At 17.0% G+C, this 18,551-nt stretch overlaps 5 protein-coding genes across 5 annotated transcripts; all 5 read left to right on the top strand.

The window, feature by feature from the left end:
• Window positions 1-1,830: 1,830 nt before the first annotated feature.
• On the top strand, window positions 1,831-2,370 carry SRAE_X000045500 (Hypothetical protein; the record flags this gene model as incomplete). The annotated part of the gene is made up of 1 exon (XM_024644801.1): window positions 1,831-2,370. The coding sequence occupies one exon, from the start codon at window positions 1,831-1,833 to the stop codon at window positions 2,368-2,370; it is 540 nt and encodes a 179-aa protein (XP_024510324.1).
• A 1,742-nt stretch (window positions 2,371-4,112) lies between these two features.
• SRAE_X000045600 (Hypothetical protein) lies at window positions 4,113-5,045 on the top strand (the record flags this gene model as incomplete). The annotated part of the gene is made up of 1 exon (XM_024644802.1): window positions 4,113-5,045. The coding sequence occupies one exon, from the start codon at window positions 4,113-4,115 to the stop codon at window positions 5,043-5,045; it is 933 nt and encodes a 310-aa protein (XP_024510325.1).
• A 1,112-nt stretch (window positions 5,046-6,157) lies between these two features.
• SRAE_X000045700 (Hypothetical protein) lies at window positions 6,158-6,553 on the top strand (the record flags this gene model as incomplete). Its single annotated transcript, XM_024644803.1, has 3 exons — window positions 6,158-6,205; window positions 6,256-6,474; window positions 6,518-6,553. 3 exons carry the CDS (start codon window positions 6,158-6,160, stop codon window positions 6,551-6,553), a joined length of 303 nt encoding a protein of 100 aa, XP_024510326.1.
• A 956-nt stretch (window positions 6,554-7,509) lies between these two features.
• On the top strand, window positions 7,510-8,143 carry SRAE_X000045800 (Proteinase inhibitor I2, Kunitz metazoa domain-containing protein; the record flags this gene model as incomplete). The annotated part of the gene is made up of 2 exons (XM_024644804.1): window positions 7,510-7,585; window positions 7,644-8,143. 2 exons carry the CDS (start codon window positions 7,510-7,512, stop codon window positions 8,141-8,143), a joined length of 576 nt encoding a protein of 191 aa, XP_024510327.1.
• Window positions 8,144-8,939: 796 nt separating this feature from the next.
• On the top strand, window positions 8,940-13,307 carry SRAE_X000045900 (Delta and Notch-like epidermal growth factor-related receptor; the record flags this gene model as incomplete). The annotated part of the gene is made up of 3 exons (XM_024644805.1): window positions 8,940-9,318; window positions 9,376-13,171; window positions 13,214-13,307. 3 exons carry the CDS (start codon window positions 8,940-8,942, stop codon window positions 13,305-13,307), a joined length of 4,269 nt encoding a protein of 1,422 aa, XP_024510328.1.
• Window positions 13,308-18,551: the final 5,244 nt, after the last annotated feature.

The following is an 18,551-nucleotide window of genomic DNA, read 5'->3' on the forward strand; positions in this document are numbered from 1 at the left end:
TAATTTTGAATTTTTTTATTTTTAAAAGTAATTTTACTTATATTAATATCTATTTCTCGGGTTACTGTAATAAGAATAATATAAAAAGAATTAAAGCGCTTTAATATTCATATGACAATTGAAATAAAAATATACAATTAAAGTAAAAATAATTGGTAACAATGAATTTACTAAATATCATTACTTAATTTATTTAAATTTTAATAATATAATTCCTTTTAATATAATTATTAGTCATAAAAATAAAAGCTTTGAAGATAACTTTCAAAAAAAAAAAAGAATAGTATGAAATTTATTAATTATAAAAACTTCATTGTTATATCTTATATATCAATCACTATAAATGTTTATATAAGATAAAAAAAGTTGAATTTATAATTATTTTATTACTTAATATGAAAACACAATGTCTAGGTTGTTTGCATTGATAGAGACTTAGATAAAGGCAATGATAGTGTACAAAGTTGCTGGTTATAGTTTGTTATGAATATCATTGGCTTGTATAAAAACAGACAACTATAAAGAGGAGCACTGTAAATGTAATAGAAAAATATATAAAGTAATAGAAATTATGTTCATTTTCAGGGACCAACTTTTTTAATAATAAATTAATAATCAAATATTTAATTTAATTTGATTAAAACTTTTATAAATTATTAAAAAAAATTAAATAAAATAAAAGATATTAAGATAAATTAAAGTATCAAGTATAATTTAATTTAATTTAAATTATAAAAATGAAAAATGAAAATTTTTAAAAATTATATATAACAAATGAATAAAAGAAAAAAAAAATAAATTAATATACAATACCATATTTGTATAACAATTTAAGATCCTTATTTATGCATTAAAACATACAATAGGAATATAATAATCAAAACAATAATTGTTATTCTAAATGTCTAACTATTAGATTAATGGATAGAGAATATGAACTAGTGCATCAAAATGACTAAAAAAGTTTATAAAATGTTAAAAAAAACAGTTTTAAAATTATAAAAATAAATTTTTTTTTACTTTTAATGTTATAATTAATGTTTACCATAAATGGGTAAAATTTCAAAAAAAATGCTTTATATACTTATTAAAAAATTTAACTTTTTAATTTATAAATTATTAAATTTTTACATTTTATGCACTAGTTCCTTTATAAATATATGCACTAGTTCATTATATATATATTCTATAAACACTTCAACTTGTAATATCTTTAAAGTTTTTAGCTATCACTAAAACAATACTATCTATTTTGTATGTTATTATTAGATGAAAACAGAAAATTAATTATCTTTATATATTTAATAACAAAAAAAAAATCCACTTGAAAATACAATATAATATGCTGTATAAAGAAGTGATTTTCTTTAAATAATCATTTCAAATTATACTTTATTAAATATCAAAAGTTAAAAATAAGTAATTTCCTGTAATTAATTTTTGATTCAATAAGTTTTAATTATGCCATCAAGATACTGTACATTTTGTGTATTTTTTAATTTGTATGACAAAATTTTTTGAATAATATAATCAAAAGTTGAAATAAAATAATTTTTATACAATATCAAAAGTCTTTTATCATTTAAATAAATTATTAATAAATAATTTGATTTTTAAAATATTTAAAGTATTTAAATACCTTATAAAATATCATCGGAATTCATTATTAATTGTAAAAATATTGCAAAAGTAATGTTATGTATTATTTTTAAATGTTATGATCTAAATGGTATTTATGAATGTAAAATTCAAAGAAAAGTTATTTTTTTTAATAATTTAAAAATTATTTAAAATTAAAATTTATTAATAAATTCAATATGTTTAAAAATTATGAAAGCTATTATTTTATTATTTTTTTATTCTACATTAATTTTTTCATGGAGTATAGATGATTATTTAACTGATTGTTGGGGAAATGAATGTCGTGATAATGTTGATTTTCTTCAAAAAATGCCTATTATTGAAAATGATGAAAATAAGTATGTTCATATATCATATAAAACACTTAGAAATGGTTTAATTACTTTTGGACCTGTAATACCATTTGAAGGTATAAGATATTGTATGTTATATGTTGAAAATGGAAAAACAATAAAAGATTGCCAACAAACAAGAATTTTTAATAGAAATTCTTTTGACAGTAATAATTGTATTTTTTCTAGTAGTTATTATAAAGGAAACGATTATCAATTAGAATCAAGACTAGGAAGAATTCCAGTACAAATAAATTTTGATAATGATTATTTTTATGGATATCTTGATAAGTATACAAATTGTGTCTACTTTCCTGATGTTTACGATTATAAACCACATATTATATCATTAGATAAAATAGAAAAATATATATCTTATCTTTACTGTAAAACATAAACATTTTAATAATTTTTAATAATAAATACTTGGAAATGTTTTTTTTTAAAGTATTATCGTATTTTTTTTATCATTGTTGTTGAATTTTAATATTAAATATAAAAGTTTGAATTAATTTTATGTACTTTATAACATTAATTTTAAGAATATTTTAACATTTTTAATTTCTTTTTAAAATTTGTTTTTCTATTAATATGATAATATTGATAGTCTGTGATATAAAGTCTTATTGGCTGCGGTAATATTAAAATATGTGCGTCAAATTGCGACAAAATACTTCGTCTGCAAAATAATAATAATATATAAATATATATCACATTCTTCATCGATTTATATATAATAACTTGTATGGAAAAAATAATTTTTACTGAAAGATGACATTTAAATTTTATCACAAATTTAAAAATAAAAAGAATAAAGATGTTAAAAATTTGATATATTAAATTACATGATAGTAAAGTATAATTAAAGAATTGAAAATAATTTAATTTAATTCAATAATGTTTTAGGTATTTTTAATTTTTTTTTTTTTAATATATTGTCTTTTATGTTTTATTAACTTCTTTGCTAAATATTGTTTATAATAAGATAAATGAATATTTGTGCTAAAAAAAAATATAAGTAATTTAAAATAAAATATGGTTGATTGAAAAAAAAAAAAATTAAATAAAAGCAATATGAAATTATTTTTATAAATGAATACAAAAATAAAAATAAAAGTCTTATTCTATTAAACTATTTTTCTTAAAAAAACACATATAATATTATTTTTATTTTTAATCATAAGTGCAAAATAATTTCGAATATAGACTTTTATAAAGTTTATATGAAAAAAAATAAAGATAATTTTAATAAATTGCTTTATTTATACATTTTTTTTTAATATATCTTTTAACTAAAAATTTTTTTATCAAATACAACTAACTATCATTTTGTTTTTTATATTAATCTTATTATTGTGTAAATAATAATTTTTTTTACTAAAAATACTTTTTTCCTGTTGTTTAATATATTATTAAAAATTATTTACTTAAAATGTTTATAAACCTTTTTTAATGTCATTCGCAATAAATAATTTATCAAATTGGATTTATTAATTTTTAATATAATTATTCTTGTTAGTAATTATTATATATATTATTTGCAATATTATATATTGTAAATTATACAATTTAAAGCTAATTAATACATCATTATTTATTAAAAATTATGAATAACAGTTAAATTTAAGAAAAAATAATACATGTTAAATTTTATTTTTTTTATTTTTAGGATAGCATTTTTTGTAAAGTATATATTAAAACATCATATCAAATGATATTTTTTTTTTTGATTTTTATCTAAATTATATTTACTCTATTTTAATAAAAATTATCACCTGTTATAAAATATCTCATTTAATTTATATATATTAAGAAGGCAAATAATTAGTTTTTAAATATTAAATCTTTTCATTTTTTATTAAAACAGACTATTTAAATAAATGTGTTTATTTTTAAACAAAATTTCTTTATGATTTTATAATTTCTATGATTAAAAAAAGACTAAAATGAATAAAGGTAAAAACGGATATGTAAAAATAATACTTTTAGTTATGTTAAAAAAAAATTAATTTCATATAATTTTATCTATCGGTTATCATATTTTTTATATTTAATAATTTTACATTTTATTTTATATATCATTTATAATATAAATTTCTAAAACATTTTAAAATATATTTATTATTATAGGATGAAAAAATGGATTCTATATTAAAAATAACATCATGGTGTTGTGTTTTAAGTAATATGCAATTTTTTATTTATGTGATTATATATAAAAGAAAATATACAATATCAACTGAAAATATATGGGTAATATGTATTCAATTTTTTGATTTTTTAAAAGGAATTGCATTAATTTCTTTTGATGTGTTAATATCACAAGTATCTATAGATTTTAAATATTTACTTGAAACAAATAATTATGGTATTTTGGGAGTATTTCAAGAAGAAGTTTCAAATAGTTTTAAATTTGGTATATGGCAAAGTATTGTTGTAAATAGATATGGTAATTGGAAAATCAAAGATGATGAAAGTATTGTTGAAGCTTCAAATGAAATTATATATACATTATGCATTTTATTAGGTCCTGGTGCACAATTTTTATATCTTACAAATTTGTTTCCACTTTTATTTCAAAAAATAAGTGATTATGAATTTGAATCATTTACTCTTCAAGATTTAACGTTGTTTATTCTTACCTCAAAAATACGTTTTGGATCAGTAGTTATATCATCAGGAATGTTATTAAGTTTATGTGTTATTTTTAATTATATTGGATATGATATTATAAATAATAAGAATATTCAAAAAAATGATAAAAAAAAGAGTAAATCAATAAAAATTATAAAGTATTCTTATTATGAAGAAAAAAATAATGATTTTTGTAAGTCAAATTATACATCTAGAATGACAAAAAAAGGATTTAAACTTTATTTTATTACTTTTTTTTTATTAACATTTTTATTTGAAATTTTGGTACCATTATATTGCTATTACTCACCATCAATTGCCAATACAACAACTATATCATGTTTAATAAGAAATCTCGATAATATACGGTCAATAATTACGTCAATAACCTTTAGACATTCTGTGAAATTTTATAAAATTGAAAACGATAAAGATTAATTAATATAATATATAAAAATCTTTTAATCAATTTTTAATTTCTATATGAAAATGTAATTTTTATTAATGAATTACTTTATCAACTATAAAATAAACTTTTAAAACATTATTTTTTTTATTATATTGAATTTACAACTTTAACAACTTTATTTTATAGATTATTTAAGAATAAAATGTAATATTTAAGATATAAACATTTTTTTTGGATAAATAAATAATTTTTTTTTCAGCAAAGATATTTTACTTTCTTAAAAAAATATTAAAAAATCTATTTAAAGTAAATAATTTGTAGTTTTATGTTCAAAATATTATAATTTTAAAATTTAAAAAAATTGTTGTAAATGAAAAAAAAACTCAATTATTAAAAGAGTAAATTGAAAAAGCATTTTAATTGATTTCTTATATAATTTAAATTAATTAAAGTTTAATTATTTCTGTTATAATAATTAATAAATTCAAATTTAAAAATTCTTTTATAAAGTAATTTTAAATATACTTTTTATTATATTAATTGTTAATAAATGTTTGTATTTGTTTTTTTTTATATTATATCTTAAAATTTATTATAAGTTTATTTTTTTTAATAATAAACAATTATAGAAAATTGAAATATAGATGTATAATTTTATTTTCTGTAATATAAAATGATAGACTTTAAGTATAATGCAAATATATTTTATTTTATACAATTAATCATTCTTCAAAATGTGTATAACAAGTAATAATTTAAAAAAATGATAATTATTTGTTGGTTAAAAAATGAAAAATATATATCACAGGAGAATATAATTAAATGATAAAAAAATTTAAATATAATGTGATATGTTATTAAAATGTTAATAAATATTATATTTGATGATTTATAAGAAAATAAAATTGAAGAATAATTTATTTTCTTTTATTAACAACTATATAAAATTGACAGATAAAGGGTATCTTTAATTTATAAGCTTAATTTAATTTTATGTCAAATTTGTAAAAATGAAGGTATATTAAAAATAAATTATTATTTCTAATATTCTTCTATTGGAATCATTATAAAAATATTCTTTTTTATTTTTCTTTTGTTTTATTATATCTTATATCCTTATAGTAGATAACTTTTTCTGAAGATGTCATTTTTGTGGAAACAATTATTTCAAATTTTAATACATTTTTTTGTAAGATAAAAAAAATATCTATTTTTTTTAAAAACATTTTTCTTTTTAAGATTTTTAATATTTCAACGGAAGGTTTTATTCCAATTTACTTTGAATATGGTTCTTTACTTAATGAACATATCAATAATTCTGTCGCAGAAAATGGTGAAAATTTGACAAAAAGTTTTGAATCAAAAGAAAATGACATGCAATTAAGTAAAAAAAGTTGTGATTTATCAGATATAATATGTGTTTATTTTTCAAATGAATATTTTAAAGAACACACAACTGTAATTATTTGTTTTATAATTTTTATTTTCCTTATAATTGTAGTTTTTGCAAGTATCTTTTCTTTTTGCTTCATTTTAAAAACAATTGCAAATATTGATGATGATGAAATATCTGCTGAGGGAAATTCATCAGAAGAGTATCATAAGAATGAAAATAATTCCTAAGTTGTTTTCAAATTCAGAGTAAATTAGAAAATTATTTAACTGAAAAAAATGTTTTACAATCAAATGAAATATTGAATGAAAAAAAAGATGTAGAAAGTATCTGTTTAGAATAAGAAAGTTGAAATTTTACAATTGTCAATATTATTTTTTAAATTTAAAAGCATAATCTTTTCTTTCAATATAATAAAATTTGAAAGAATCATTAAATTTTATCTAGATGTCGAAAAATTGAAAATCGGAAAAAAATTAAATGTTTTAATAAAAAGAATATCAATAATACTTAGATGAACTTTAATGTTTACAAATCAAATACCTCTTTAATCACATACTGCTTTTTAATTAACAATTTTAAAATCAAATATGAAAGCTTCTTTAATTTAAAACCAGTTTTTTTTTCCTTAACATACTAATAATATAATGTAGAAATATACTCTCACCTATTTTATTGTTTAAAAATATGATTAAAGGTATTAAACAAGAATTTTCTATTTAATAAATTCAAACAATATATATATATTTGTAAAAATAATTTTACCTTTTTGTTAAATTATAAGTGTTAAATTATTTTTTTTCATTTATTATCATTGTATAGAGAAAAAAAACTTTTCATTTTAATTTTTTTTTTAATAAAAATCATGTCTATATATTTATTTACAAATAAACTTTTTTTTAATTAAATACAAAAAATAATATGTTTCAATGAAGAAAACTCCACCTTATGTTAGTATAGAAATTTAAAGGGGGAAGCAAAATAATAAAATGTCATGGAAATTAAAGGTAAACTAAAGAAATTAGAAGTATAAATAGTTATAAGAAAATGTCATTAATATATTTTTTAACAAATTAAATAATAAAGTTATTTACAAATCAATGAAGTATTTAATTATATTAATATTTTTTATTCGATCTATTATATTTACCTCAGGAAATGATGATTGTCTTTTACGTATGTATTTTATATTCTTTTTTTTATATAATTATAATTTTTTTAAAATATATTTTAGCAAAGAATGTTGGTACACAATGTGATAAACCATCAATGATGAAATTTTATTATGATACAAAAACAAAAATTTGTCAACCATTTATGTATAAAGGTTGTGATGGTAATAATAATAGATTTGATACATCTGAAAAATGTAAAAAAGCTTGTAGTGGTACAACAACTTCAACAGGTAAAAAAAAAATTGATAAATGTGATTCTGGTATATGGGCAGCTACTGATATAAATGGTGTACAATTGACATGTTCTAATTGTCCAAAAAATTCAACCTGTATTGATGATAAATGTTGTTATGATTCAAATTATGTTTGTAATCTTGATTATGATGCAGGTAAATTTCCAACAGTTGGTAGTCATACACCAAGATACTTTTTTGCTAAAGAATATAATTCATGTATGATATTTACATACTATGGAAGTCAAGGAAACCCAAATAACTTTGATAATTTTAATGATTGTATGCGTTTTTGTAAAGATGTTCGTATTTCCAATGTCAATTAATATTATTTTTCTTAAAAATCAACATTGTCAATATATTATTTTTTTTGTTGTTTAAAAAAAAAACTATTAAAAATGTAAAATATTTTGTATAATAATTAACTTATATTCATATCATTTTATTATAACAACATTTTTACCACACTTATATAAAAGTTTGTATATTTTAGTTATAATTTGAAGAATAAAACATTTAAAAAAAAAAAACAAGAATATCTATATATATGAATTAATAATAGTAACTTGAGAATATCTATAAAATAATGAAAAATGATATTCAATTAGATCACTCTTCTACAACTTAAAAATTTTTAAACAAAAATAATTTATCTTATATCTATTTAACCATAATCTTGAATGAAAATCAATTTACCAGAACATAACAATTATCTTAAGTGTTCTTTATTCTTTCTACATATACTTTTGTAATATTTAAAACATAGCTTTAAAGAGTTTATTAATATCTTATTTTTAAATTAAAAGTTTTTATTCATTTAATATTATGAAATATTTTATTATAATATATTTTCTATTATAAAAAAAATATTAAATTTTATGTGATTAATTAATTAAAAATATAATAATGAAAAAAAAATTTTATATTATTATTTGCCTATTTTTTTGTTTAAAAACATTTTTAAAATCAATAAATGTATATAATAATGATAATTATGAAATTAATTATGGAAATGCTTCATCATTTTTTGTTTGTCCCAATGAAAATTGGTTAAAAATAGGTACATATTGTTTTTTAATTATTTTATCAAAACTTTCATGGGAAGATGCCTCAAATCAATGTATGGAATCAAATTTATTTAATAGCTTTTTATTAACTACAACAGAAACAAGTATTATTCAATCACTTTTTAACAATATTCAACAACATAATGATAATGAATTTTGGAATAATTGGCAATTATTAAATGATGACCTTAATTTAACAGCAAAAATTGGTAATAAAAATTTAACCTTAAATAAATCAAGTTTTGAATGGTTTTCAAATTTAGATGTAAAAGCTAAAAATATTAATTTAAAAGATAATAAAAAATATGTTAAAAATAAATCATTATGTATAAGTGTTAAAAAAAATAATTTATTAAAAGAAAATATTGAATATAATGTTAATGAATGTTTAGATAAAAAATCATTTATTTGTGAAACATTTTCTTGTTTCAAAGGTTAGTTAGATAAAGAAAAAATATTACTTTATATATATATACTATTAAAATATTTAGATGAATTTAGGTGTAAAAATAATTCAAAATGTCTTCCACAAATATTTTTATGTAATGGTTATCCAGATTGTCCTGATAACAGTGATGAAATAGATTGTGTATGTTCAAGTAACACAACAATAATATATGACAATAAACAAAAAAATGGTTATATTACGTCACCTATTAATAAAAAATTAAATAAAGGTACTGAAAAATGTAATTGGGAAATTAATCAGGATAAAAATGAAAATATTATGTTAAAATTTATAACAGTTCATTTACAAGATAATGAAGTTATATCAATTTCTCAACCAAATAATGAAATATTTTTTCTTACAAATAAAAATATAACAAATTTAGATGATACATGGAAATTTAATAGCAATAAATTAAGTATAACTTATTATAGAAATTTATTAAATCCTGGTTATTTAAATATTTTTTATAAAACAATGAATGATAACAATGATGTTACTTATTTAAACAATAATAATGGTATAATTAATTTTTATAAAGTTGGTTTTATAATTAATGAAACACTACAACATAAATGGTTTATTAATAATAATGAAAATGAAATTAAAACATTTACAATAACAAATATTTTATATGATTCTAAAACATTTTTTTCAATAAAATTAGGTTCTAATTTTATAAATCAATCTTTTTTTTTACAAGATACTTTTTTACCAACATCATTGATATCATTAGAAGAACCACTTGAAATAGAAATTTCAACAAAAGGTAAAAGAAATACAACAATAATTTTTGAAGGATTTTATGAAAATTCATGTTTATCTATTATTCATAATATTACAAATTTTGGGCAAATTTTTTCACCTAATTATCATCAAATGTTATCATCAAAAAATATTTCAATTAATTGTTCATGGATTATAAAACCTCCATGTAGTAAAACACCAAATGGTTGTTATATTTCTATTATACCTTATATAAAAAATTTTATAAATGGTAGTTATGTTATAATATCAGGATTAAAAGATAATTTTCTTCTTGATAATTTAATATCATTTCAAAAAATATATAGATTTCATCTATCTCCAAATAATAATGAAATAATGATAAAAATAAGAAGTAATACAAGTAATTTTAAAGTTAAATTTATTTATTCAATTGATTGCTATTTACCTAATGAATTAAATGGATTATTAATTGAAAATATTTTACAAACATCAAATATAAAAAATAGAAATATTTATCCAATAACAAGTAATTTAATTTTTAAATGTTCTAATAAAAAAATTTTAACACCAAAAACATCAACATCTGTAGAATGTTTAATTGGTGGTAAATGGTCATCAAAGATACCAAAATGTATAGAATTATTATGTCCATTACCATATATTGAAAATGGATATATTAATTCAATTGATGGATATACAATATCGTCAAAATTAGTATATGGATGTAATATTGGTTATATATCATCAAACAAAAATTATACAGCATATTGTAATGAAAAACAAATTTTTTATCCTATACCTATATGTAAAAAAGTTAAATGTTCCTCATCAACAAATTCAATAACATATAATGTATTAGATGTTAAAAAAAATATTTGTCCAGATGGATTTAAGATAACAAATGGTAGTGATAAAAGTCAATGTAATTTAGATGGAAAATGGAATTATAATAATTATCAATGTGATGAAATAAAATGTTATCAAGAAGTTATTGAAAATTCTTTATTAACAAAACCAAGATTATATAAATTTAATGATACATTACAACTTGATTGTATATATGGATATGAAAAAAATTTTAATAAAAATATTATATGTAATGAATATGGTGAATGGATAGATGAAGATGGTGAAATATTTAATAATATAAAATGTATTAAAAAAATTAATAATAATAATTTAATTAATTGTGATTCAATTGGTGGATGTAAAAATGATGGGATATGTATTTATGAAAATAATATGTTAAAATGTCAATGTAAAGATGGTTATTATGGTTTAAATTGTCAATTACAAAGTTTAAATTGTAATAGTAATAAAAATAAACGATGTTTAATGGATAAAGAATTTTTACCATTATATGATTATAATAACAAATGTAGTACATGTATGGATAAACATTTAATAGGTGATAATAATTTATGTAAAAATAATCCATGTCAAAATGATGGTAAATGTAAATTAATTAATAATAAAAATTATTATTGTAAATATAAAGATGGTTTAAATGGTAAAAAATGTGAACAAAGTTATGATATATGTAAGATTGTTGGTGGTGATAAAAGTTATTGTAATAATCATGGTAAATGTATTATAAAAAATAATAAACCTTTTTGTGAATGTATGTTATTATGGAAAGGAAAACATTGTGAAACACCTGTTAATATATGTGAAAAAAATAAAAATTATTGTTTAAATGGAGGTTCATGTTTATCAATTATTGGATCTTTATTTCCAATATGTAAATGTTCAAAAATGTTTTATGGTGATAGATGTGAAAAAAAAATTGATTATTGTCAATTTAAACCATGTTTTCATGATGGAATTTGTTCTAATAATGAAATTAGTGGATACTCATGCTTATGTAACTCATCATATATGGGAAAAGGATGTTATATTGATAAAGAAGTTTGTACAAATGATCCATGTCAAAATAATGGAATTTGTATATCAAAAAATGATTCATCTTATACATGTATCTGTTCAAATCAATATACAGGTCCTAATTGTTCACAATTTATTAATTTATGTTTAGAATATGAAAATAAAGGAATATCATATTGTATGAATGGTGGTGTTTGCCATTCATTACGTGGTGAAAATATAATATGTGAATGTAATGATAATTATGATGGAGATAAATGTCAAAATAAAATAGAAAAAAATAAAAATAATTATAATTTATTTTTTACACCTACTAAATTTTATGATTTTGATTATTATTCACAATATAATAAATCAAATGAAATAAAAGAAACTAATACAAATGAACAATTAATATTTTCACCAGTATTTAGAAGTTCATTTCTTAATGAAACAACAATATGTGGATGGATTAAACCTAGTATAAATGAAAAAGAAGATATATCTTTTATTGTCGTTGGAACTTATAATGGTAATAGAATTAAAAAATCAATTATAGATTTTACATTAAAAGGAGTAATATTAAATTATGATAAAAAAAAAATTACTATTAATTATAATTTAATACCTAATATATGGCAACATTTATGTTTAAGATCACCAAAATTACGAAAATATCAAACAACATCATGGGATTTATTTTATAATGGTTTACTTTTTAAATCAGCAAATCAAGGTATTGAACCATTAAAAATTAAAGAACGATACTTAAGAATATTATTAGGTGAATCTTTAAATTATAAATCAAAATATCAAGGAGAAATGACATTAGTAGAATATTATTCAAATTTACTAAGTGATAAAGAAATTCTTAATCTGGCTACAAAATGTTCCTATAATGGTAGTAGACCTCCAATTGTTGGTTGGTCAGATTATACGGATTCATCAAAAAGTAATGGATATGTTGTCAAAATTGAACCAGGATTATGTTCAGAAAATGATAATAATAATATAATTAATAATAATTTTAATATATTACGTGATGATACAAATAATATACCCTCATATTTATTAAATATTGATTATTCTGTTACTGTTAAAAATTGTCCCAAAGATATTTATAAATATACAGATACTGATGGAGCAATTGTAGAATGGAAACCAAATAAAGGAGAAGAAATATTTAAAAATTTTTCTGATCTTAGCAACTTTTATGTAAATTTTAATAGCGGTGGATATTTTAAACTGTAAGATATATTTTTTTTTTATTAAATATTATTTTTTTTTAGTGGAAGCTATAAAGTTATGTATATAGGAACGAACAAATATAATATCAATGGTATCTGTCAGTTTTCTATTCATGTTTTAAAAAATGATAACTAAAATAATTTATTGTTATATGTCATTTTTTTTTATCTTAATAAAATTAAATGACATTTTAATATTAATTGTATAAATAATTTCAAAATAAATTTATTTCAAAATAAAAAAATTAAAATGTATTAGCTTTTTAAAATGATATTTGTATTATTATTAATTAATAAACTTTTCAGATATCAATTTTTAATTAATAATTAGTTATTAAATAGTTATTAAAATTTTATTTTTTTAAAAAATATTTTCATACAAATTTTTGACATATGGAATATAAAATTAACAGTATTACTTTAAATGTTTTTTTTATCTATTGATAAAATTTTTTATTTTACATTACATTTAACTAGATTTTTATAGGATTACCGATAGAAATATAATTTTATAAAAAAAAATATATTTTATCTTATTATTTGATAACAAATGATAATAAAATATATTTTAAGATAAAAATCTTTGATACTTATGATAATTTTATTAAAAGTAGTTACTTTATCAAAAAAATATTACATAAGAAACTATTTATTGATATGAAAGAACGATTATAATAATGTTTATTATAATGTCTAAATATATTTTTAATTAAGTATATATTGTAAATAATCTTTTATGGGATTATTAGAAATTTATAAAGTAATACTGTCAGTAATAAAAATTATCTTTATTAACTATTTAATTGGCTTTAAATTTTTAAAAATATTTATATACCATCAAAAAAAATTAAAATCACCATTTTTATCATAATTTTAATTATTATTCATTTAGTGTTGAAATAATATATTATATTAAAATGTTTATATTTACAGTATTGTCGCTATAAAGTCTTAACTTTATAAATAAAAAAATAATTAAAATATTTTTTTTTTTTTAAAAATAAATAATATATAAAGATATATTTCTAAGTTTGTATTTATAAAATTATATATAAATTTACTTTATTAACTTGTTAGAATATAATTTTTTATATTTAACTTAATAAAAATATTTTAATAAATTTTATATTAAAGTAATATATTAAAAAAGTGAATATTGAAGCATGTCAAATACCTTACTAATTTATACTAACAATTTTATTAATTTTTTTCAAGAGAAAAAATTGAAAAGGAGATATAAAAATATGTATATATTATTATTTACCACCTTTCATAAATGTTAGGATAAAATTTCTTTTTTTTTTTAAACAATTATTTTAAAAATACTTAACAATTAAATATATAAGTTGTATATTATATATTATAGATTTTTTTTTTAAATTTTTGTAAATATATTATTTGTTTTCTAGACTTATTTTACATAGAAAAAAAAATTTAAAAAAAAGGTATTTAAAATACATTTCACATTTTTATGTGTTATTTTTTTTCAATTTTTAAAGTAAACATTTCATTTAATTTTTACTATATTTATAAATGTCTCATAATATTTATAATGTAACATTTCTGATGTTTTTCTTTTACTATACAATAAGATAAAAAAAAACAGTCAATAAAAGGTTGTATAATTATATGATATAATATAATTAATAAATGTATCTTATTAAATGTTACAAATTTAGTCACATAATTTTTTAATTTCTAGATTCGCCTAATTAAATTAACATTATAAAAAAAATCTAACCCTTAATGTGACATGTTTTTTTTTTCGTTTTAAACTAAAATGTGTATCGCTAAATGTAAAAATTTTTACTACTCATTTTTATAGATATTCTTTATATTTGTATTTAAATAAAATAACCTTAAAAAAAGTTAAAAAAATTTTTAGTAACAATGATTAGTTAACAATTTAAAATGGTATTTGTCATTAAGCTCGAATCATTTTTATGTTTTATTATATTATCGCATCATTAAATTTACTTTTATAAGGTATTGTTAACTTTACTTAAATAAAGAGGAAATTGTTTCTGTAATCTAATGTAAATAAAAATCTCCCATAACAGTCCTGATCTGTCATTATTAACTTTTTATATTTATTTGCCAACAATGATTGTATCCCTTGAACTATATATATCTATTTATTATATACCTTTCTATCTAAACTTTTATAATCTTAGTATGGAAAGTAAGAGTTATAATAGGTAAAGATTGATGAGAATTTAATACATATATGTTTGTTAAAAGTTAAGGTGTCTATTTATATAATCTTCCATATAATTCATAAAACTATAACTGCATTTTTAATAAAACAATAAACATGAACATTTATCTTTTATGTAGTTTTTTTTTTTTTAAAAAAAATTTTTCTCTATATATATACTTCTTTAATATTTATTATATATTTAATTTATTCAATATAAATACACTAAAAAATTTATTTGTATCTTATTTTGTATTTAACTAAAAAAAAAAATAATACGCGTTATAAATTTGATTTAAATGTTATTATATATCGTACTACAAAAGATATATTAAAGATAAAATATTTATTTCTTCGCACAGTTATCATATTCTTTTTATTAAAATATTATATTTTCACACAAACCTATTTTTTTTATACTTATTTATAATAATATAATATATTAAATAAAAATTTATTTGATGTACCTTTCTTGAGATTAATAAAATATTCAATTTGTATCAAATTTTCAACACTTTATAAAATAGTTAGAGTTGATTTATAACAACATTAAATACATTTTTATTTTTGTAAACATTTAATATTATAATATTTTGACATATACTAGTTACTTCTTTTGTCATATTAAATGTACAAAATCATATCTAAGAATTTTTATATCTATACTTTATGATTCATTCTTGATAATAATTTTTTTTTATATATATCATAATTCTCATTCTTTCACACATATATATATATATATTATGTTTCTTCTAAAATATCTTGATTTAGATCGACAAAGATGATAATGTTAATTTATAATATATGTTATATTTATGATATAAAAGAAACATTATTATTTAATTAAATAATTTATTGTATTATTCAATAACTGGTAATTAGCTAAACAATTAATCAATGACTCCTTTTTATGTAATTTATATATAAAATTTTTACATCTGTTATGAGCAATTAATTAATTCAAAAATATATCATTAATTTATTTATCTTATATAAATATATATACATACATATATGTAATAAAAAAAAGTAGAATAATTATTTTTTTTTATTTTATAATTATAACTTTTTTTTATAAACAAAAATTTATTATCATTTAATTTTTTTTTTATAAATTTATTAAAATATATAAAAGAATAGTTGTTATTAATATGTTATTTTCATTTAAATTACAAAAAATGTCTTTGTTTATTAATAATTTCTATAGAATAAAAATATTATCTATTATTCTTTATTAAACATATAATTTTATCAACAAAAGATATATTTAGAAGGTTATTTGTTATTACAATCATAAGTTTTATAAAAATAATGCCGACAATCACCAAGGATTTTAATAAGCAGAAAAAGTCTTTCATCTATGTTATGTACATGCATAATGATCAATATTAATTATCTTTTAGACAAATATACTTTTATATATGATGTCAAAATATATTACAAATTATCATATACAGTTTCTATTAAATAATAATAATAATTTTTAATATATTTTAACAATTGTTGAACCTAAAATGAAAATTATTTTTTGATATTTAATCATTCAAATAATTCATATGTTTATCTTATTTATATAATAACATTCTTTTCTTCTTAATTATAAATATATTTTAATAATACAATATTATTAATAATTTATTTAATATTACAAAGATACCAAAGTAGTTTAATATTATTTTTCATAAATCATATGGTGATAATCTTAATCTTCATTGTTTGTATTATTCAAAAATTCACTTTACTGATTAGTTTAATATACAAATGAACTGTTTAAGATAATTTTCATGTTCCCAACCTATTGTTATTATAAATAAGATAATATTTCTAATAATTTATCAATTTATAAATTTGTATAAAAAGATTTACTTATATTTTATATTTGTATTTAAGAAAATTTTTATTTCTTTCTAAACTTTACTTTTTGTTGATTAAATATTATACAAAAACATTTTTTTTTTATTTTTTAAATATATCTTAACATGTATTTTTTTATAATATAACATAAGAAAAAAATAAAGTAATTACTTTTAAAGATATTAGCTGTAAATTTTGACAGATTTTCAAGTTTTCTAAGACTTTTATATCAAAATTATTATCTATTGTAAACAGTCTACTTATTTTAAAAATTCTATATAAACTATATATTTATGAATGAGTTTATAGAAAAAAAAATGATACGACCTTGTAACAATGATATCAAATTGCTTGGGATAATTTTTAAACTCAGTTTGAATTCTTTATTTATTTATTTTTTTTTTTGTTATTATTTTATATTTATGTAACTATTTCTTTATATTGTTTAATACATTTAAAATTTAATGTATAAAAGTAAAAGTAAAAACAATTATTCATAATTGCCAAGTTGATTTATTTTACCTTCATGGTTATTTTTAAACTCAAAGTAAAAATTTAAATGAAGTAATTTATTACATTACATTAATTTTTCATTAATATAACCTTTACTCTTTTAAATTTTTATATCATAAATATAGTTGTGAAATTTTTAAATTAAGTAGATGAAAAAAATTTTAATATAATTTATTTAATATATTTAAAAATTAATAGGTTTAAAAATATATAATTATTTAGAAATAATGTAACAAATTATAAGATATATATTCTATACAATAAAATAAAAATTATACTAATAAAATTGAAGGAAAAAAAAATTTTATTTATATTTTATTATTACATAAAAGTTAGAAATTTAATAATATTTTAAAAGTAGTATTAAAAAATTTTATAAAAAAAAAAAGTTAGATATTTATATATAATATTGTTATTCATTTATTATCTTACCTTTAATACTTTCAAACAAGAGATTTTACCAAGGTCATCTCATAAAACTATCGTAATTTATTGGCAATAGATGATTTGGTGTAAAGAAGATTATTTTACAAGATGAGGATGTCTCATAAATACCCTTTTTCTTAGCTTCCATAAATATTAATCTTCCCTATTTAAGTTTCTATTATTTTATGTTATTTTAGTTTTATATAAAAAAGGTTAATTGTAACATTAATATTATTGTTAAAAATGAAAAATATTTTTCATTTTTTTTTGTTGAAATATATTAATTATTTAATAGAATATCTTTTTTCATTTTTTTTAAAATTATATATATGTGTATATTTATTTATTCATTAAAAGTATAAAAAAAAATTTTTTGAATAATTCAAT

Source organism: Strongyloides ratti (assembly GCF_001040885.1).
Source record: "Strongyloides ratti genome assembly S_ratti_ED321, chromosome : X".
Taxonomy (NCBI): Eukaryota; Metazoa; Nematoda; class Chromadorea; order Rhabditida; family Strongyloididae; genus Strongyloides; species Strongyloides ratti.